A 22,294-nucleotide genomic window follows, 5' to 3' on the forward strand; every position below is an offset into this window, starting at 1 on the left:
TCAGACGTGCACACTAGGAATGATGAACGGGGCAATCCAGCTGCGTCTTTCTCCCAGGAGCGGTTACCACGCCCCCTCCACACGGGAACACCCCGGCTGCTGTGCGGAGACACCGGGGAGAGGACCACTACAGCTGTGTTCAAAGCACACCGAGACCGTGACTGATACGAACCTGCGGTACCAGGGTTAGGTTACTCGGAGTCCAGTTCTTTTCTCGATGCTCTTTTTCACTGGCAGTGCATCACAGCAAAGTGTCTCAGGTAAGAGTATTGCACTTTTGTTCAAATATTTGAAGATTTTTCTGACGAACATAAATATTTCTTTAAAAATGCATGAATGCAACCAGTTCTCGGTGGGAGATTCCCCTACGGTGTGAGGTGACAGCGATAGACCAGGAACTGATCACCGTGGCCAATAATTATTTGCTACAGTCAGTTTTTAAGCATTTCATTCTACTCATCTCATTTTACCAATATTTGGCTTTACTGTCACATTTATAACGCGTTATAATGCAGAATTAATAAATAATTTATAGTTTAACGGAGACACTGTACTTGTTCACTCTCATTGTAAAGTTCGAGGCGTTTATTTGAACAGGTGCAATGCAGCAAATGGCACCTTTTTGTTTTCCAGACCCAGGCTTTAAACCCTGAAAACTGGTTCGACGATGGTCAGTGCAGACTACGTAGCATTTAGTTAAACATGCTGATGTCAAATAGGACAGGAGGAAAAATAACGACACGAAAAAATGTACATCTCATTACAAATACAGCATTTGACATAGGTTAAACCTATGTTCATTTTGTGAGATAGATAGCATACTTAACCAATTAGCTTATATCTGTAAACCAGAAGGAAACAATTCAGTTGCCCATTGAAAGCCCAATCCAAGCTGCATTCAGTTAAAACACATCCAAACATTAAACCTTATTTTGATTTGTCCAATGTTTTAACTTAACCATGCCCCTCTAATACAAGTTTTATTTATTTAACACAAATAGATTCCAACTCATATTGGGTGACATCCATTACTTAAAAAATGTAAATGGGTGGGAATTGGACAGCGCTGTGTGAGCCTGAATGGAGGAGAAGGGAGGATTGTGAGGCAGGGAGAGATGGAGGGGAGGCAGGGAGAGACGGAGGGGAGGCAGGGAGAGATGGAGGGGAGGCAGGGGAAATAAGGGGGTTCCCTCACTCTCCTACACACAGTGGAGAAACAGCGACAGAGATAGCAAATCCATCACAGCAGAGAAGCCCCAGGGAATCTAGTCAGGGCGCATTAGACAGCAGCCTCTGTAGACACCAGAGAAAAGAGATGAGGACAGGAACTGTGGGACATAGCTGTGTAAAATGTGTTACTGTGTGTGTGTGTGTGTGTGATAGTGATGAATGTGGAGGGATCTTGTAGACCATAACCACTCCTCTCAGTCTAATAGAGATGATGTTGGAAGGTTCTGGGCTGTACAGAATCAGAACAAGCTGACCCATCTATTGTACAAAGACTACAACGAGCTTGTAGACTGTTCCGGAAACCAGAGTGTTTGTGGAACAGCGTTTGATCCAGTTCCATAAGACACAAAGCTGTTCATCTGCACTTGCTCTTTCAGCCATCAGTGGTTGTTGGTTTTGTGCTTCTTGGTTCGGCAGTGTTGTGCTGCCCCGATCCACTCCGCAGTACAGCTGCATCCAGTCGCTGCACATCCAGGGGCATGTCGTGCTGGTGCCCCCCGCCCACCCCCCCCACCACCTCCCCCCCACACTCACCCGTCCCCCTGCCAATGCTTCGCTCGTGTGCTTTGATGCCGCCAACTGCGCTCCGCTCCCTTCTGAAGTGTACACAGCCCAGCCGCTTGCTATGCACCAGGCAGTCCTCTGGTGAAGGCTGGTGTCCCCATTCAATCACAGCCAGGCAGCCAGGCAGCCAGGCGATCAGAGGGAGCCCACTGCTACAACAGCTCCGTCATTAGAGCGGAGGAGCGTGGAGGGGGGTGAATTGGGGGTGGTGGTGGTGGGGGGGGGGGTTTCTACACAATGCAGGAAGGAGTGACTCAACTATATAAAAGGGTTGGTCGTCAGGGAGCTTCATCCTACCACATCCCCCCCCACCCTCACACACACCTCCCCACACACACACACACACCTCCCCACACACACACACACACACACCTCCCCACACACACACACACACCCCTCCGTCGCCCCAGACCCTTCTCCACCCACTCACTTCAGGCCACGTGCGTGTCGGTGTCACCTCCATCCCCTGTCTCTGGCCGCCCACACACAGACTCACTTGCGGGGGGGGGGGAACAACTCACACACCCTCAGAATTCCCTCCCTGCTCGGAGCAAGCCATTCATCCCGTTGCTTTAAGGAGGACGAGCAGTCAACCGCAGCAGCGGAATGGAAAGCATCCCATGAAATATTTAGTTTCCTGGGGCTTCTGGAGCAAGATGAGAAGGAGGGAAAAGTAGGAGGAGACAGAAGCCGTCCACGACCCCAATACCCCCCCACCCTCTCCTGCCTTCACCCCCTGCCCCCCCCCCCCCACACACACACACACACACAGAGCAGCAGCTATATGGGTTAATGGGACCAGCTTCTACTCCCGCTCTGCATCTTCCCGTCAGAGCTAGGCGGGAACAAACAAGCTGATTTCCCTCAGATGCTGTAGTAGAAGATGAGACATGGCGTTTCCATCCAGCACGGCACGCAGGGGCACACAACGCTAGGCTGAAGTGATCCTCACACAATAGACCACAGCTCATCATCGCCAGTGCTGTCGTCGCTATAGCTAAAGCCATAATCGCACATCGTGATTATAGTGTTAGGGCAAAGGAACAAAAGGAAGTTCCATCCTTCTGATCTGATCTACAGGGGAGGCGGAATCTATGCATAAGATCAAAGATGAGCCCCTGGTATCATTTCCTCGCCTTGGCATAGTTTCACAGAATGTGTGTCTCCACCACTCTCAGATCAGCCTGAGATCATTTGCATGTCTACATGAGGACCTGGTGATGTGGGCAAGCCAACTGAAGAGTTCATTGGGGCCGGATGGGAAGTGATCTGTTATTAGCTGACTGTCTCTAAACATCCGGAGAGACATTGTTGAAGAGGTGGGGGAGGAGGAGAGAGAAAGGAGGGGGTGATGAGGAGGGAGGAGGGTGGGTGAGGAGGATGGAGGAAGGTGGGTGAGGAGGGGAGAGGTGGAGGGTTTGTCAGACGTACTGTACCTGTGGCCATGTTTTGAGGTAGCTAGACTCCAGTTCTGATCTGGAATGGCCATGATTGACAGTTACCTTCAGCTAATTAACAGCTGATAGAAAATGACAAAGGGGACCGGTGGATGGGGAGGAAGAGGGAGGGATGAATGCTGAGAGAAGAGGTCTTTTGAGGACAGACGTTGGTTTTGAATGGAGCACGCAGGAAAATGTTGAGGAAGAAGAGGATTGTGACTAATCTGACAGTTATTTCAATGTCGAGGAGAAGCAGGCTCTACTGAAACAGAAACTGTAAACACACACCAGCTCTGTACACCAATAACAGTGCTGCTATAGTCTGTTTTGATTAGGTCACTCTGAATCTCCTTAAAGCAGAATGGCTCCAGTCTCATTTTATTACTCATGACTTGGTTTCTTTCCGACAGTGGAACAATAAATAGAATTCCAACTCCATTCAGTGGCATTCACGTATCTTTCAATGACACCCAGTAGAATACTAATGAGTGACAGAGGCTTAACGTGAGCTCTCCATGCATGCTCCCCACTTCACTCCTCCTCTATCCTGTGTCTCTTTAATTCACACAAATAAGTTATTGTACCCCCCCGCAACACACACAGAGAGCACACTGGCATATCTCGCATAATAGGACCGTAAACAGGACACGCAGAACTCATCGCCAGTAACAATTTGCCGCTGGCTCTCTTCAGGGGTGGAGGAAAGGGATGAGGGGGGAGGAGGAGAGGAGCGGAGGGATGAGGGGGGAGGAGGAGAGGAGCGGAGGGATGAGGGCGGAGGAGGAGAGAAGCGGAGCGGAGGGATGAGGGCGGAGGAGGAGAGGAGCGGATGGATGAGGGGGGAGGAGGAGCGGAGCGGAGGGTGGAGGTGGTAAGATGAGGTCAGTGAAAGAGAAAGAGGAGAACGGGGAGGAACCGGTGGAGGAAGATAGCTGGAAAGGGGAGAGAGTATTGATTGGGAGTGAAGAGGCCAGGTGAGAGAGGAGGGCGAGAGATACGGCCGCCGAGTCACAAGCTCAGATGGTCTAATCTATTTTTTCCATTTTCTGCTCCATTGAACTCCACGGGAGGCTGAGGAAGCGGGAAGGCAGGCCTGGCTGTTACAGTTGCCCACGGTCCTGATGGGAGCATGTCGTGTGTGTGTGTGTCTTGATAGATGAGTGTGTGTGTGTAACTCCATGGATATGTGTGTGTGTGTGCCATCATGGATGTGTGTGTGTGTCTTGATAAACCAGCACCAGGAGACGGTTTGTAAAAGGATGAGACAGTGTGGCAGCATTCTGTCTGACACTGAGCTGGTTTTCCTGGTCGTGTGGATGTAGAACATGGTTATCATGTGGATGTAGAACATGGTTATCATGTGGATGTAGAACGTGGTTATCATGTGGATGTAGAACATGGTTATCATGTGGATGTAGAACGTGGTTATCATGTGGATGTAGAACATGGTTATCATGTGAATGTAGAACATGGTTATCATGTGGATGTAGAACATGGTTATCATGCAGCACACGCAGTCTACAAGGTTCACCTTTAACCAAAGTTCACCAATGACGTTCATCAAGTGACTGGCAGTTGTTATTGGATTTTTGACAGACTGAGGTGAGATGTTTTCCTCGACAGTTATTGACATGTCCTGGGAGTGATTAGGTGTGTGTGTGTTTGTGTGCAGCGTCAAATTTGATTGACATGCAAAGTATGAATGACAGGTCTAGTCCAGTGGGAAGGTCATTCATTAGTTTCCAAATGGGTAAACCTATCACAAGCCAGTGTGAATGTGTGTGTGTGTGTGCGTGTGTGTGTGTCACACAGGCAGAGACAGTTCCGCACGGACACACATGTCAGGTATTGTTGGATCTTGCCCATTCCCTGGCAGAGTCTCTCCCAGAAGTATTTCCTGTTTCCTCCAGCGTGCCATCTCTTATCTGCGTCTGGAGCCTGGGAGGTAGATGAATGACCACAGACACACATCCTGCCAGCTCTGGAAGTGAATTACGTCCAGGCAGATAAACAGTATAGATACCAGGAGTAATTCTATTTGGTGCATTTCCTCCAAAGCACTGATAAAGTTAATATGATGTGTTTGTGTGTGTGTGTGTAGGGACTTTTTCTGTAGCCTGAATGTTGTTTGGAACCGTTCCTGTAGAATGTGTGACAGCACCAGTACATCCATCCAACTCATCATAGCTCCTTGAAAGATTCAGTCAAACAAGTGGAAGAATGAATCAAACCAGTATATGTCTAATATATGTCTACATATATGTCTATGGTCTGTACATCTCAGAATCTCTGTGATCCTGATTGATTCTGATTCTCTCAGCGGAGTGTGTTAGCGTGTTCCGGAAGCTCTGTGTGTATCTGTGCTGCAGCACAGAGCTGGTTGAGTGGAGGGTTCCACGGATGATGTCCCCCTGAGACACAGGGCTAAGATGTTTTGACATTCATCATCGATTTTACTTGCTGTTTGTCAGGAATTAAAGATTCAGGAGGGATGCATGTGCTCTTGGGTTTGTACGTTAACACCAGGGGATTGCAGGTCCATCACAATGAGAATAGAAAGCAATACTTCCGCGACAGTGTAAACAAACACGAGCCCTCATTAAGAGTGTAATCGAAATGGTTTAAGGTAAACGATGAAAGAGCCGCTATAATCATGGGAAGATGAAATGATGAACAGCATCGTGTTAGAAGTAGAACGCCGGGAAAGACATTAAGAGGAGATGGAGGCCAGCCTCTCGCATGACTTATTGATGAGACCACCCAGGCAAAGGCCTTGGTCTGCACTTCCCAAACTCCCCATCCCTTTGAGGTGTGTGTGAGAGAACCCAGCCCAGACCTGAGGGAAATTACATTCTGAGAGAGATATTCCTCTGGAGGATGGCTACCTGCTCGAAGAAGGTGAGAGATCTGTGGGCTGAGATAACTGGTATGTTTAGGGGCTGAGACACCTTCTGCTGGGTCCTCAGGGGCCTCTTGTCCTCCCCAGTCCAGGAGAAATGTGCTGATGTGAGCTGAAATAACAAGGCATCCACGGGAAGCCTTTGCTGCTTCCTTCGGAGGCGGAAGGGGGGTGACCCACATTCTGTACATGCACACACTCACACACGTGCGACGCGCACACACACACACACACACACACACGGGCTACGCACACACACACACATGGGCTACGCACACACACACACACACACGGGCTACGCACACACACACACATGGGCTACAGAAATATACACACATGAACGGCACCCTCATACAGCGCTCACAAACCACAAACACACGCACGCACATTTCCTTACTGTTGACTGTGCCCTGGGGCTGAAAGAGAATATTGAAGCGAAGATAGAAAAGACATAAAGAGGAAAAGATGATGGGAAGACAGAGTGAGAATTGGAGGAGCGCGAGGGGAATAGGTGGAGAGAGAGGGGAGTGGGGAGCTGATAGAAAAAGAAAACAACAGCATTTTGTTTTCTTTAGTCTGTGAGAATCTACACTGTCTACACACTGTCTTTTGGTATTTAGCGTGGGCTTGAACAGTCTGTCCTCTAGTCTATGCCCCTGTGTATCTGTTAAATACTGAGCTTGTCATCGGCATCCTCTCTTAATGGCCAGCCTTTGGCCGTGGCCCCTCATGCCAGCTGGGCCTGTGCCAGCTTTTCAGGCCCACCTGTGGCCTCTCTCTGGCAGATGGATGACCCTGTCAGCAGTACCCTGGACTCCCACTGACCAGAGTAGAGTCTGGTGTCTCTGTGCTGAAACTCCTTCCGCATTCTAGCTCTTTCCCCCTGGCGAAACTGAGACGTCGTATTTTTGGTGTGATGTATCTACTGCTGAGAAAAAAAGAGAGGCTGGGAGAATGGTTTTCTCGGTAGCGTGTTTGCTCAGGGCAGAGAGAACTTCAGAGGGTGTGTGTGTGTGTGTGTGAGTGTGTGAGTGTGTGTGTGTGTGTGTACTCAGGGAGGGTAGCCTCAGAATACCAGCCCTAATGTCACACACACTTCTTATCACTTCGGCATGCACTGCCCCATCCATGGAAAACCTCCACTTCAACTACAGTATGTAAATACACGCAGTAGGTTTATTGGTTTGATGACGTTTGTGCATATTTGTAGATGTATGGGTGTGTGTGTGTGGCACCTTCCTTGCCCGGAATGGCTGCTCTCTCTTTATCTAGTCTAGTTGATCCCATGTTTGTATTTACACTAGTCAAATACAGTAAGCCGTAATTCATTTTTGGTGTTGCCGATAAAAAGGTTTTGACTCAATGTCAGGTGACCGTGTCAGGTGTGGCGAAGCTTCAAATGAGCGGTCGCTGTTGAGGCTGTCATGTGACCTCACTGTAGGTCACACCTCTCACCTACTGTACTGTACTGAGGCACGAGGAGTGTGGTGAATGTTTGTCATGCTGCGTGTGTGTGTGAACGTGCGTGTGAATGCGTGTGCGAACGTGTGTGCATGCTGAAGTGTAAACTGTGAGCAGCCGTGTAATGAGGATTCTTTTTGCCTCACTTCCTCCTGAGTCACTGACTGACACTGACATGGCTGCGGAAGACACACACACCCAAACACCCGCCCTCCCTCTCTGTCACACACACCCAAACACCCGCCCTCCCTCTCTGTCACACACACATCGAAAATCTTAAAGTGCGTCTTGCGCTGTAACACAAAAGACAAACACACCCCGAGCACACCTGTTCAGTCTTCAATCATTAGCCGGCGGTTGCCTCTCTGGCTCGCTCCGTGTTGATTAATCAGCTTCAGAGCTGGAAGGAACGACGCTACTTTGAATGTTCATCACCGATGCCTCAGTCTCCTGAGCGGTGACTGTTGCCAAGAAGGGTGGCTTCATCTGTTCATTAGCACTAATTCATGTAAAAGAGGAGGGAGGGAGGGAGGGAGGGAGGGAGGGAGGGAGGGAGGGAGGGAGGGAGGGAGGGAGGGAGGGAGGGAGGGAGGGAGGGAGGGAGGGAGGGAGGGAGGGAGGGGAGGGGAAGGAAGGAAGGAAGGAGGGAGGGGGAGGACAAGAGGACGAGATAAGAGACAGTAATGAGGAGGGATGGAGGGAGGTATGGAGGAGGGCAGACGCAATGCCGTTTAGGGCCACCAACGCAGTCAGGTGGCCTCAGACAGCAGCTCTGACCTCCGGCTGCTTCCCTCACTTTCCTTCTCATCTTTTCTTTCCCCGCAACTCGGCTTCCCTCCCTCTTCTCTCTGGTCCCCTGCTTCGAGTCCTCCCTCCTTCGCCTTTCTCCATCTTCTGCCGTCGACGTCCTCTCCTATACCCTCCTATCCTCTCCCCAATCCTCTGCTCCTCCACCCTCCTCCCCTCCACCCTCCTCTCCTCCACCCTCCTCTCCTCCACCCTCCTCTCCTCCACCCTCTTCTCCTCCACCCTCTTCTCATCCACCCTCTTCTCTCTTCTGCCGTCCACCTAATCAACACACACACACATCCTGCGCCACTCTGCAGGACACGATGGTGTAATTAGTTTGAACCCAGGGGATTGAAGTCACCCGTGGACTAAGCAGCTTTGTATTAAAGCACAGCCGTTTGAAGATAAATAAATCACAGCCAGGCAGGTACGAGTGTTCATGCGTGGGACTGTGGTGCTGAATGTACCCAGCAGTCGACAGGCCTAACTGCTGGGAGGGTCCTACTGCCGTCTCAGGTCTGGCTTACACTCTTCCCTACAGCATTTAATTTAATAACAGTATTTTCCTACAGTTAAAGAAGCACCGACTAAAATGTTCAACGTTTATTTTAATTAAATAATCTCATGGCTAAATAGATTTGGGGAAAACGTGTCACGTAGATTAGTCCTGACGTCGGTGAACGGAGCTACCTCTTTTTCCTCGTTATTTCTTGCTCTCTCCTCCTGTTTTTTTTTTTCTCTCTCTCTCTCTCTCTCTCTCTCTCTCTCTCTCTCTCTCTCTCTCTCTCTCTCTCTCTCTCTCTCTCTCTCTCTCTCTCTCTCTCTCTCACTCTCTCTCACTCTCTCTCTCTCTCACTCTCTCTCTCTCTCTCTCACTCTCTCTCTTTCTCACTCTCTCTCTCTCTCTCTCTCTCTCTCTCTCTCTCTCTCTTCTCTCTCTCTCTCTCTCTCTCTCTCTCTCTCTCTGTCACTTTCTCTTGCTGTTCCTTATTAAACTCCACCCCACACAACGGCTCCTTCCTCCCCTGCTCTTCCCGTAATCACACCCTCCTCCCAGTCTGTCTATCTTTTGATCGCTTCCTCATCTTCTCTCTTAATCACTTTCCTTTGCTCTCTCCCTCCTCCCTCTCCTGTGACCTACCTCTCCTTCTTGGTGATGGTCGGTTGAGCCTTCTCCTCGTCTATCTTTCCAGTCAGGCTTTCCAAAGCAGAAACAATGGCGATGAAAAAACCTAAATCGTAATCGATATGTGACTCATTGTGACACTTCAGAAGAAAGAAAATAATAAAAAGAATCAGCGTGTGTGTGTGTGCATGCATTTAGTCATTATTGCTGAATTGTATGAACATCATCTTGCCCTTTTGCTTGAGCCACAGAGACATTACAGATACAAGACAGGCTTCAAAACTCAATCTATTACCAGCAGCTAAGGATATGGTGTTAGGGCTTCTCCAGACAGAGAAAAGTAAAAATCACCCCAGATTGCAGATATGTGTGTTTGTCTGTGTTCAGGTTTGTGTGTGTGTGTGTGTGTACTGAGGTCTTTAAGCCTCTGCCTGTTGACAGTGACATTCAGTAATGAGCCAGTTAGCATTCCCATAGTGCACCTCTGTTGGGGGCTAGGTGACATTTGCACTGTCAATGCCAGGTACCCAGAGGACCCATTATCATTGGAGAGGACAGGTGCACACTAATTAACACAAAGTATTCACAGTGTGTGGGTGTGTGTGTGTGCGTGTGTGAGCGACTCTTTGAACATGTGTCTGTGTGTGGGTGTGTGTGTACATATCTACATTATGTAATTAGTCTTACTGTTTGAGTTGATAAAGTCTCGACGATCCCTTGCTTCTGTGGGTATCTGATGTGTGAGGTGAGATGAGACTACAGACTGCTGGATGGGGGAAGGGGGTAGTAATAGGCCGCTGGTTCTGCTGCTTGGGTACTCCCTGACTTGTGATCATTGAATCGTTATCCAGTTTTATCCTCATCAATTATCCCTAACCCCTGGGTCCTGCACACTGATACCAGCTGTTTGGTACATTCCTTTTTATTGAAGATGTATTGTTGTCATTTTTATGCTTTGCATGAATAGAACAGTTCATGGTAGGCATGGAATTAAAAGGTGGAAAAGCAAATTTGAAGTTCGAAATTTTAAGCAGGGCCACTGCGGTAAGGCCTCAGTCCCTGTGGTATGTACTTTAACCTTTGAGCCCATTTTTTGTTTTAACACAGACCCCACGAGAAGACCAGGAAAGCAAATGACAGATCTGTAAATCCAGCTCTTCATATTTTCTGTACTCAATAACAATTGACGTGTGTGTTTTTGTGTGTGCGCTTGCCTGTTCGTGTTTGTGAATGTTTGTGTGTTTTTTTCATGCAGGATCTCTGTGAAGCAACCCTGTGAAGAACCGTAAAGAATCTTGAGAACGTTCCTCAGTCCCACAATTCTCACACTAAGAGGACAGTAACCCACATGCTCGAAGAACACGTACACAGAACCGTAGGACAACCCCAACAAAACCACAAGAGAACCCTGCCAGAACCCCAACAGAACATCTGAGAGGTCATGTAGCTGGCTCATGACACCTTGAGTGTGACCCCACCCCCAGAACTAGCCTTGGCTGCTCTGATTGGCTAGCTATAGAGGAAAGGACATATGGCGGGGGAAGAGCTGAATCTGTCCTTCCTATTGGAGGATGAGCGTCAGGTGATCCTGAACGTACTGCAGAAGGATGACAAGTTGAGGAAGAGAGAAGAGAAGAGGGTTAGGTGAGTAGAAGGACTTGCTCTCCTCACTGGTCCCACTTCCAACATCCTCACCACTCGTCACCTGGCCAAGTGCGGAAAACACCTTCCTCCCGACTAGTTAGTGAATTGAACTCCCTCTCTTTGTTTCTTTCTTTCTTTCTTTCTTTCTTTCTTTCTTTTCTTTCTTTTCTTTCTTTCTTTCTTGCTGTCTGTCTCTCCCTGTCGACGTCTCTCTCTCTCTCTCTCTCCCTCCCTCCCTCTCTCTCTCTCTCTCTCTCTCTCTCTCTCCCTCCCTCCTCTCTCTCTCTCTCTCTCTCTCTCTCTCTCTCTCTCTCTCTCTCTCTCTCTCTCTCTCTCTCTCTCCTTCCTTGACCTGGGCAGGAAGCTGAAGAACGAGCTGGTGGAGATCAAGCGGAAGGGCTCGCGGCGCCCCCAGGAGGTCGGGGAGCGTCAGTGCTCCCGCTGCCTGAAGAGCCTGGGTCTGATCTTCGACCGGGGGGACCTGTGCCAGGAGTGCCAGCAGCGCGTCTGCAACACCTGCCGGGTCTCCTCGCCCACGGGGCGCCAGTGGAAGTGCTCCGTCTGCGCCAAGATCTCGTAAGTGGCAGTGGGTGGCGGGAGAGAGCGTGCGCGTGTGTGTGTGCTAATGAACTCCAGATGGCTTCTGATTGGTTGTTTAATGACTCAGCATCTGTCTCCTTCCCTTTGAGAGGACAGCAGGTGTTTCTATGTTGATTAGACCTGGTACAGGCAGCGGACGCTGACACGTTTAGGGGTCAGGGGTTAATGTGTGCGCTGTCCCTGATTGGCAGGGAGCTGAAGGTGGTGACGGGGGAGTGGTTTATGGAGGAGCGCTCCCGGAGGTTCGACCAGGGGACTGTGCTCAGCAGCGACGTGGTCAAGAAGACCATCATGAACAGCCCTGCAGGTGAGGAACACATCCAGGAACCACAACCGCATTTTTAACCCTTGTCAGAGCCACAAACACCATATCATACAACACCATAGTTCCAGAAGATGTCTTGTCTTGCTGTTGTTTTGAGTTTGTTTATTCATTCAATCCTATGGCATAAAATATGGATTTCCACAATTCAAATTACCGGTAATGATATTCTCATGAATTATCATCTGGGTTATTCAGTGTGGTAGGACAGCTTGTTGTGGTTCCTGTTGAACTGATCATGTGACTGCTGACGGTTTTCATCCCCAGCCTCCCCAGCAAAGACAGATTCTCTCAAATCAGAGTGCTCGGACACGCCCAAGTCACACATCGCCACCAAGGGAAGCACGACGGACGGGACCAAGAAGAAAGGGTGAAGAATCCACACTTCTTACCACACACACTGACCACACACACTTACCATTGACACACTGTTTCAACAGGCCCTGTAAAGCATTATAAACATTCGCTGTACAATTCCACACTACATTGTGTGTGTGTGTGTATGTGTGTGTGTGTGTGTGTGTGTGTGTACGTGTGTGTGTGTGTCAGGCTGAGGCTGGGTAAGAGAGGCAGTCGGCCCAGCATGAAGCCAGAGACCGGAGCAGAGAGCAGGAGTGTGTGTTCATCTCCGGACACAGACACACACAGCGTAGGCAGCGCGCGCTCCGCCCCTCGCTCCGCCCCGCGCTCCGCCCCGCGCTCACACAGGTGAGGAAACACTCGAGACGCAGGCACCGCACCTCCCAAACACACACTGCTACAACCTCAACACACACCGCTACAACCTCAACACACACTGCTACAACCTCAACATACACTGCTACAACCTCAACACACACGGCTACAACCTCAACACACACGGCTACAACCTCAACACACACTGCTACAACCTCAACACACACTGCTACAACCTCAACATACACTGCTACAACCTCAACATACACTGCTACAACCTCAACACACACTGCTACAACCTCAACATACACTGCTACAACCTCAACATACACTGCTACAACCTCAACACACACTGCTACAACCTCAAAAGATTCTGCTGCAACCTCTGCAATACCTGCGCCATATCATGATTTGATTTTTGTGACACGATTTTGTGTAGTTGGTGTGCTATTATATAGTAGGTAAACTGATGTATACTAGAGTTTAAAATATAAAAGGGTACGTTTGATTTTACACAGGGGCAGTGCTGTGGCCCTGGAGCCCTCGGGGCTGCCCACCGTGCCCAACAACCTACGTCCCTCCTCTCAGACGCTGGGCAGAGACCGCTCCCCTACACCCAGCAGCAGCAGCAGGAGGGTCAGGGTCAGCAACCCCGCAGACACACACACACACATAAGCTTGTTCCCATTACAGTGACACATGGCATACTGGACACATACTTGCAAACTCACAGTTTGTCTGTGTGTACGTGTGTGTGTGTGTGTGTTTAGCCTGATGGAGCAGAAAGTGTGGCCAGTTTCCACTCCAGTGACAGTGTCTCTGACAAGATGTCCGCAGGCCACCGGCGGACTGAGTCTGACACCCCGACCATCGCCGTATCCAGGGCGTCTGTCTCTTCAGGTATCTCCATGACAACCCTCACACCTTGCTGGTGTGCTTGAGCCAAACACTGACAGGGAGAGACAGGATTGTCCCAAACCACCATGTGTGTGTGTGTGTATGTGCATGTTGTTTTGGTAGTGGAGTGTGGCAGGGGAGCAGAGAGATGATGAAGTGAACCAGGGTGCCAGAGGGATGCTGTCTAATAAGTGACAGTGTAAATGGGTTCTGGCTGATGTCAGCCAGGGCTCTGTTGCACAGGACAACGGGCCTGTGAAATACATGTGAAATGTGTTGTAAAAGACAGCTCTTTACACCTCTAACTGCTTCACACTGTGTGGAGGGATCACTCCCTGTAACTCACCACAGGACCGGTTACTCCCTCTTTCTCTATCTCTCTCTCTCTTTCACTGTCTCTCTCTCTCTCTCTCTCTCTCTCTCTCTCTCTCTCTCACTGTCTTTTTATCTCTCTCTATCCCTGTCTCTCCCTTCCTGCTCAGTGAAAGTCCAGCCATCTCCCATCAACAGCAGCAACATCTGGTTGCTGTAGTAACATACGGTGTATTAATGTTGTTACCAGTGCTGTGATGGAACCTGGCAGGAGTGGGGGTTGGGGAATGAGGAGGGGAGGGGAGGAGGGGGGTGGGGCACAGAGCCAAAGAAAATCTGAAAGAGGAAGAAGAGAGGGAGGGAATTGAGTAAGAGCGATGCTGTGTGTGTGTGTGTGTGTGTGTGTGTGTGTGTGTGCGTGTGTGTGTGTGTGTGTGGGGAGGGGTTGGCCTCTAGGGATGGAATCCCCTCTGTAACGGTGGATTTTCTTCAGACACAGATGGTCTACAAAGTTAGTTCCTCCCAAACCACCCCCACACACACTCACACACACTGTACAGTCTATTTCATGTACTTCATTTTTGGACGTCAGGGACTGCTCACACTGTCGGGTCTCCTTGGGCTAACCCAAGCTACACACACTCCATCTCTGCTCTTTGGTAGACACAGATAACAAGATCTTTCATTCTCATATCCCTCTCTCTTGCTCTATCTCAATCTCTTCATCTTTCTTTCATACATGTTATGTTCTGTATGTTCTCTCTCTGACCTTGTCTATCTCTGTCTGCCTTCATCTCTATCTAACTATCTCTCTCTGTCTGTCCGGTCAGATCGTAGCCGCTCTGAGGTGGACCTGTCACTCCCTGCTCCTGAAGTGTTGAATGATGACGCCTTCAGTCTCAGAAGTCGCTCTGTCCCCGGGCTCAACGACACGGTCCGCTCCCACACACACACTCCACACACACACACACACGTGGAAACACGCACACACACAGATACACAAGGGTGCTCATCCCTACACAGATGACTCTGTGTGTGATGAGAGAATAATCACATTACCACACTCTGTCTCAACCTGTCTCATTGAATTTATGGCTGTTGTAGAATAAACACAACTAAACACAACCCACACCACACACACACACACACCACACACACACACACAGTGGAGAACACCGTACTAGCTCCAGTGATTCCACTCTCAGATTTCTGCTCAGATGAACTCTGTTGTTGACTTGAAGTTATTTTCATGATGCAGAAAACCTGCATCCATTTGTGTCGCATGGCAAGGGCAAGGGGCAAGTCCAGGGGCAAGGGGCAAGTCCAGGGGCAAGGGCTGGTAGCTGAAGACTGAGTCAGAGTAGCCATCACCAATCACATTGATAGGAGGGCCACTCTCCCATTGGCTCAAAGCTGATCAGCTGACAAGGCCCCAGGAAGAGCAGCTACAATAGGAGCAATATGAAAACAGGATCAAGTTAAACTCATCGGAATCCTGGTTCAGACAGGTGACAATAGAAAAGGTATATTAGGACACCAGATTATTAACATCAGAATGGTTTATCATAAGGGATCCAACACAGAAGTCTACACCCATTGGCCATGTCATTTTGCTAATGTGGAATCAACAAGTAAACTAATGCTTGTTGTTGACAGGAGTATTCTGACGAGGAACGGGACGAGGACATTGATGCTCTGATGTCAGCACACAGCAAGGTCACCAGCCGACGCCTCAGCAACGCCATGTCTATGGTAACACACGGCCTGGTGCTGGAGATAAACACACAGACAGACAGACCAATACACACAGCCTCCTCGAGAACACTGTCACACACACACACACACAGCATATCTAAACCAAACTAAAACACAATGGTGTGAGCTGAACCAACTGGCTCCTCTCTGTGTGTACGTGTGTGTGTGTATGTGTGTGGTTGTGTGTACGTGTGTGTGTGTGTGTGTGGTTGTGTGTACGTGTGTGTGTGTGTGTGTGTGTGTGTGTGTGTGTGTGTGTGTGTGTAAGCTGCTAGCCTGCTGTCTTCATGCCCGGAGGCAGACTACTGTGTTGTCATGGCTAACAGAGCACCTTGAACATAGCCATGACTCACTCCACACCAGGATGTGTGGACACGTGCGTGTGTGTGTCAGTGGGGCACCAAAGCATTTCAGATTGATTGATTGATGTTAGACTGTGCTGAAATGGCATAAACAGCTGGTTTATATAGAGGACTCCTCCACGGCCTCAATAGTTCATGCTGTTTGACAGCCTCTGTATTATTACTGCATGTCGGAGAGACATAGATATTCTCTTGCTTACACTCCCCTCCCACTCGTACACACACACTGTAGTTGATGGGCAGAGGGAATATAGAGAAGTTAGGTTGCACTGCTGCTAGCTAGTGCAGATACCTGACATACAGTATATGATAGAACAATGATAGATGACTGAAGAGGACAGAGAGATGTTAGGTTATACTGGTAGATGTCTGGAAAGGCCAGAGAGATATTATCTCCCTGGAAGTGTGTCCGGGAGCAGAATAGCAATGAGGCTGATGAGAGAGGCTAACACCTCAAAGAGCACAAGAAGTTCAAAAGCCTATCCGCTCCACTGGTCTCAGCTATCTCCTTACTGCTCTGCCAGAGAAGCACATGATTAGATCTATGTGGATAATGCAATATCTGTAGGGATGATCTGCCACACACACACGGGCACACACACACGGGCACACACACACCTACACCATGACTGATTCATGTCTAGAACTTCACATTCTAGATACAAATCTGCAATTGAAATAACCACCCATTCCTTATCTATCAGATGTATCTTTTTCTCACCTCGGCACACATATGGGCATACATATTTCAGTGTGTGAACACAGTGTCCTATAAGTCTGGCTAGACAGAGACAGGCTGTCCATTTCCTGATCCTATTACCCAGACTGTAGGAAGGTCTTCCGGAGTTATGCCTGCCTCTTTGACAGAAGAAGACTGAAGAATGTCAATACTTTTACATGACATTTTACATGTTCTTTAGCAGACGCTTTTATCCAAAGCAACATATAAATAGTATAGATAAAACTGCAGAAGATTAAAGATCAGAAATGCAGAGTTCGAACAGTATTTTGGTATCGTTTTGATGTATTTGTGTTTGCCACATTGGGAAATAAGCACATCTCAGTGTTGGAGTGTAGTGATCCCAGTGCCCAGGAAGCTAGCCCAGTGTGTGTTCATCTCCCAGTGACTGCAGCTGCTATTTACCCGCCCGAATGTAAGAATGTCTGAGGTGTCCTCGTTTATCACCATCGATTTCTTAGGACCTAGAATCAGTCTGATCTCATCTGATAATCACCATGGCAATGCTGGACGGTTCCGACGTCTGGCTCTGCTTCTGTCAGGCCTCTGGTCTGGGGACTTGGGGCTCTGCTCTGCTTGGTGTGTTTCTGTCCCTTTCACTCCTCCAAATGGGTAACTCACTTTCATTTCTTCTGCTATGATTCCTCTATCCATCTATCCTCTACTTGTCTGTCCGGGCCTGTTCTTCTTCTGCGGTTTTCCAGTCCTCCACTCCTGGCTCAGAAAGGAGGTGGGGCTACCTCGGTGTGCCCGACTCAGACGCAGAGACTGTAAGTGACCTGTGTGTGTGTGTTCATGCTAATACATGTGCTTATATTATGTGCTTATATAATCAGTATATGTGTTGTTTATGCCAAGTGGAGAGTACATGTGTGAGTTTGCATGTGTGTGTTTGCATCTCTGTGTGTCCGTGTCATTGTCTGTGTCTGTTTGTGTGTGTTTTTGCCACTTACGCTGTCATGGCTGAATCGATCTTCATCAACATGTGCTGATGTGTTCCTGTCAGGGCCTATGACGGGCTAAATTGGTTGTTCATCACACTGACTCACTCTAGCAAACAGACAGAGACAGAGGTTAGGATGGGAAATAGACCACAGCCAGTGGTGTAACATGTACCCTATCTCTTTTCACCTTCCTCGCTCTCACCCCCTCCCCTCTTCCTCCTCCTGCTCCCTCATTACCCTACCTCCTTTTCTCTGTCCATCACCTCTCCCACCATTCCCACCCCTCCTCTTTCCCCCCCCCTTCGCCCCCCCCCCCCTCCCGACCTCATTTCCCCTGCTTTTGTTTTTTCTACCTCCCTCTCTTCCCTCTCCCATCCTTCTCTTCCCTCCCTCCCTCCCTCCCTCCCTCTCCTCTCTCTCTCACTCTCCCTCCCTTCCGCCCTCATCTCCCTCTCTCCCACTTTCTCCCTCCCTCCCTCTCTCCCCCCTCCCCCCACTCCCTCTCCCCCCTCCTCCTTTCCCCCACAGAGCAGTCTCAACAGTATGATGAGCATGTACAGTGAGACTGGTGACTATGGCAACGCGCGGGTGAGTGGTGAGATGCTGTTGAACATCAGCTACAGCTACAGGACGGGGGCTCTCAACGTGACCGTGAAGGAGTGTCGCAACCTCGCCACGGGGGACGACAGGAAGCAACGCACAGACGCGTGAGTGAACACACACTGAAACACACATTTGATAGAAACACATTTTGTAGAAACACACATTTTACAGAAATCCACACTGGCACACACACACACGCTGTGCATTAAACTCAGGTGTTGGCCTTCTTAAAGAAGCTGAATGGTTGCTCCTTCTTAAAGAAGCTGAATGGTTGCTCCTTCTTAAAGAAGCTGAATGGTTGCTCCTTCTTAAAGAAGCTGAATGGTTGCTCCTTCTTAAAGAAGCTGAATGGTTGCTCCTTCTTAAAGAAGCTGAATGGTTGCTCCTTCTGTCGCAGCTATGTCAAGGCTTACCTCCTCCCAGACAAATCTCGACAGAGCAAGAGGAAGACCAGCATCAAGACCAACACCACCAGCCCGGTCTTCAACGAGAACCTGAAGGTTAGGCTTGTGTGTGTGTGTGTGTACGTGTATCTGTGTGTATCTGTGTGTGTGTGTACTGAGCGCCCCCCTCCCCTCCCTGCTGGTGTGTGCAGTACGTGATCAGCCACTCCCAGCTGGAGACCAGGACACTGCAGCTGTCTGTGTGGCACCACGACCGCTTTGGCCACAACCGCTTCCTGGGGGAGGTGGAGCTCAGCTTCGACTCCTGGGAGTTCGACACCCAGCTGGAGGAGTGGTACGCCCTGCAGCCTAAGGTAGGAACACACACACATACACACACACTGATACACACACACACACACACACTGGTATTCACTCTCAGCACACTGAATGACAACGATTATACTTCCTGTGAAAAGTGCTGTTGTGTCTATGAACAGCCCACTGTTTGGTGCTTGTTTGTGTGTGTGCTGTGTGCTGTGTGCTGTGTGCTGTGTGCTGTGTGTTGTGTGTTGTGAGTACAGCTGGACAGTGCCATGGACTCCTTGCTGCAGTACAAAGGAGAGCTGACCGTGGTCCTGAAGTACATCCCTGCAGAAAAGAACCTCACACTCCCCCTGGACCAGGTCCAAGGTATAGCCTCAACTACACACCAACACACACACTCACTCACACATACACACCAACACACACACTCACACATACACACCAACACACACACTCACTCACACATACACACCAACACACACACTCACTCACACATACACACCAACACACACACTCACTCACACATACACACCAACACACACACTCACTCACACATACACACCAACACACACACTCACTCACACATACAACACCAACACAAAGATACTCCCCTGAACACCGGACTCTGGAGCCAACTGTTCTTTTCCTCTCTTTCATGTGTTCGTTTGTTCACTCTGTCCTCTGTTCTCCCTCCAGTGAAGAAGGGATTTCTCAAAGGGAAGAAGACCAGCATCCAGCTGCCTAAAGGAGGGATGGTGGAGCTGCTGATCAAGGAGGCCAAGAACCTGACGGCCGTCAAGTCTGGAGGCACCTCCGACCCCTTTGTCAAAGGGTGAGGCCTCCCCTCCCTTCTCCTCACTTCCCCTCTTCACTTCTCTTCTCTTCCATTCCCCTCCCCTCTCCTCTCCTCTCCTCACCTCCCTTCCCCCCTCCTTCTCTCCTCCCCCCTCCTTCTTTCCTCTCCTCTCCTCCACCCTCCCCTCCCCTCCCCTCCCCTCCCCTCCCCTGTAATGAAAGGTTTTGTCAGTAAGAATGAGTATAGCTGGGTATAGCTCAGTGGTAGTGCATTGGGTTGCAGGTCAAGAGGTTTGAATCCTCTGTGTTTGTCTCTTTGGATAAAAGCATCTGTCAAAGGAACTCATGATTACTGAGAACCAGTGAGCAAGGCAGTCTGATTGTTTTCTCTCCCTGTGCTCTCCTGCCCAGGTACCTGCTGCCTGACAACAGTAAGTCCACCAAGCACAAGACAGCAGTGGAGCGTCGAACCGTCAACCCCCAGTGGAACCACACGTTCACCTACTGTGGCCTGCAGCCAGGGGATCTGAACAACGTGTGTCTGGAGCTCACCGTGTGGGATAAGGAGGCCCTGGCCAGCAACGTGTTCCTGGGGGGAGTCAGACTGGGCGCAGGGACAGGTGTGTGGGAGGGTCTCCTCTTCTCCCCTCCTGTCTCCCTCTCCTCCCCCCTCCTTCTCTCCTCCCCCCTCCTCCTCTCCTCTCCTCCCCCCTCCTCCTCTCCTCTCCTCCCCCCTCCTTCTCTTCTCTCCTCCCCCCTCCTTCTCTTCTCTCCTCCCCCCTCCTTCCCTTCTCTCCTCCCCCCTCCTTCTCTTCTCTCCTCCCCCCTCCTCCTCTTCTCTCCTCCCCCCTCCTTCTCTCCTCTCCTCTCCTCCCCCCTCCTCCTCTTCTCTCCTCCCCCCTCCTTCTCTCCTCTCCTCTCCTCCCCCCTCCTTCTCTCCTCTCCTCTCCTCCCCCCTCCTTCTCTTCTCTCCTCCACCCTCCTTCTCTCCTCTCCTCACCTCCCCCCTCCTTCTCTTCTCTCCCCCCCTCCTCCTCTCCTCTCCTCCACCCTCCTGTCTTTTCCTCTACTTTCCCCTTCCTTTTTTCCTCTAGTTATTTTTCTCTCACTGGAATATTCTAAATGTACATACAATACTTTTATTCACATTCAGTTCTGTGCATGTGTGTATGTGTGTGTGTGTGCATGTGTGTGTGTGTGTATGTGTGCATGTGTGTATGTGTGTGTGTGTGCATGTGTGTATGTGTGTGTGTGTGCTTCCCCTCCCCAGGCCACAGCTATGGGAACGAGGTGGAGTGGATGGACTCTTACGGGGAGGAGCAGCGTCTATGGCAACAGATGATTGACAACCCCGAGGTTCCACACGAGTGTACCCTGATGCTAAGGCCCAGCATGTGCAAGTACCAGACATGAGAGAGGGGGCGGGACCAAGAGGGCCACAGTACTATCCTGCAATACACAGCTGATGACCACACCCCTCTCCCTGACCCCCTGACCTGCATTTCCACTTCCTGTTTGGACCAGCCAGTCATGCCTTACTGACACACGCATCCAAGCATCCGTCTGCCCTCCTCTGCATCCAGTTATGACCAAGCACTGCTACTACTACAACAACTGTTGTGTATTATGATATGAATTACATGTAGATAACATTCTGAGTAAGCACATAAGCAGTGTGTCACGTAAGCACATTGCACTTATACAACCTAGGGGAGTATCTGGGAGGAGTCTGTCTGTTGGGAGGGGGGGGGGTTGCAGATGTGGGGAGGAGCCTGACTGTTTGTGTGTGGGGGGGGAGGGGGAAGTAATCCAAGTCGCAGAGGGTTTGTTTAGAAAACCTTCCAATGCATTCTGGGAGTGTTGTGTGTGTGTGTTGTTTGCGAGACTGAAACATTCCCCTCGTATTCTTGAGCACGTCCTAGCAGGACCTGACGTGTGTCTGCGCCGTCCAGGAGTCTGCGCTGACACCATGAAGCACATGTTGTTACTTAGCACAGGAGAGCACAGATAGCCACACGAGTGATGACCTGAGATCACCTGACCCGCCTGGTCTCAGACACTGCCGTCTGCAGGAGGAATCAACCTAACAAGTCTCATTGGCGTTGCACGTGAAACAAGTCCGTACGTCTCTTTTCATTCCTGTCAACAATATAAATCTTATAAAACTGGCAACAACAAAAAATACAGAATGATTTGCATACTGTAAATGAAGGCAATTGCAGGGTAGCGTATTGGAAATCATGGATGTTCATTTGATTTGATGTAAGCTTGTGATTTAGATTAAACGCTCCTAGGAAAACGGGGCACAACTTTAAACAAGCGTGCTCTCATTAAAATCTCTAGATATAGAATGTGTGTATATGAGAACTGATGTTCTATTTAAAGGAGTTGAAATCGAAGCAGTTTTCTAAACGGTGCCCCAGGTATA

General features: G+C 49.6%; 1 protein-coding gene across 3 annotated transcripts; it reads left to right on the plus strand.

Moving 5' to 3' along the window:
- The first annotated feature begins 95 nt into the window (after positions 1 to 95).
- sytl5 (synaptotagmin-like 5) lies at positions 96 to 21,625 on the plus strand. 3 transcript variants are annotated; one of them, XM_047046568.1, is made up of 18 exons: positions 96 to 260; positions 10,764 to 11,152; positions 11,513 to 11,728; positions 11,944 to 12,059; positions 12,342 to 12,444; positions 12,624 to 12,782; positions 13,268 to 13,391; positions 13,520 to 13,649; positions 14,789 to 14,892; positions 15,615 to 15,710; positions 17,519 to 17,584; positions 18,287 to 18,465; positions 18,759 to 18,861; positions 18,957 to 19,118; positions 19,329 to 19,437; positions 19,768 to 19,903; positions 20,278 to 20,486; positions 21,137 to 21,625. In XM_047046568.1, exons 2-18 carry the CDS (start codon positions 11,040 to 11,042, stop codon positions 21,277 to 21,279), a joined length of 2,268 nt encoding a protein of 755 aa, XP_046902524.1. In that variant the 5' UTR covers positions 96 to 260; positions 10,764 to 11,039; the 3' UTR covers positions 21,280 to 21,625. The 3 variants fall into 3 exon arrangements, with proteins under 3 accessions (XP_046902524.1, XP_046902525.1, XP_046902526.1); XM_047046569.1 differs by having other exon boundaries at positions 13,268 to 13,385; XM_047046570.1 differs by lacking the exon at positions 17,519 to 17,584 and having other exon boundaries at positions 97 to 260; positions 21,137 to 21,624.
- The last annotated feature ends 669 nt before the right edge of the window (positions 21,626 to 22,294 follow it).

The sequence above is a fragment of the Hypomesus transpacificus genome, chromosome 23 (genome assembly GCF_021917145.1).
Source record: "Hypomesus transpacificus isolate Combined female chromosome 23, fHypTra1, whole genome shotgun sequence".
Taxonomy (NCBI): domain Eukaryota; kingdom Metazoa; phylum Chordata; class Actinopteri; order Osmeriformes; family Osmeridae; genus Hypomesus; species Hypomesus transpacificus.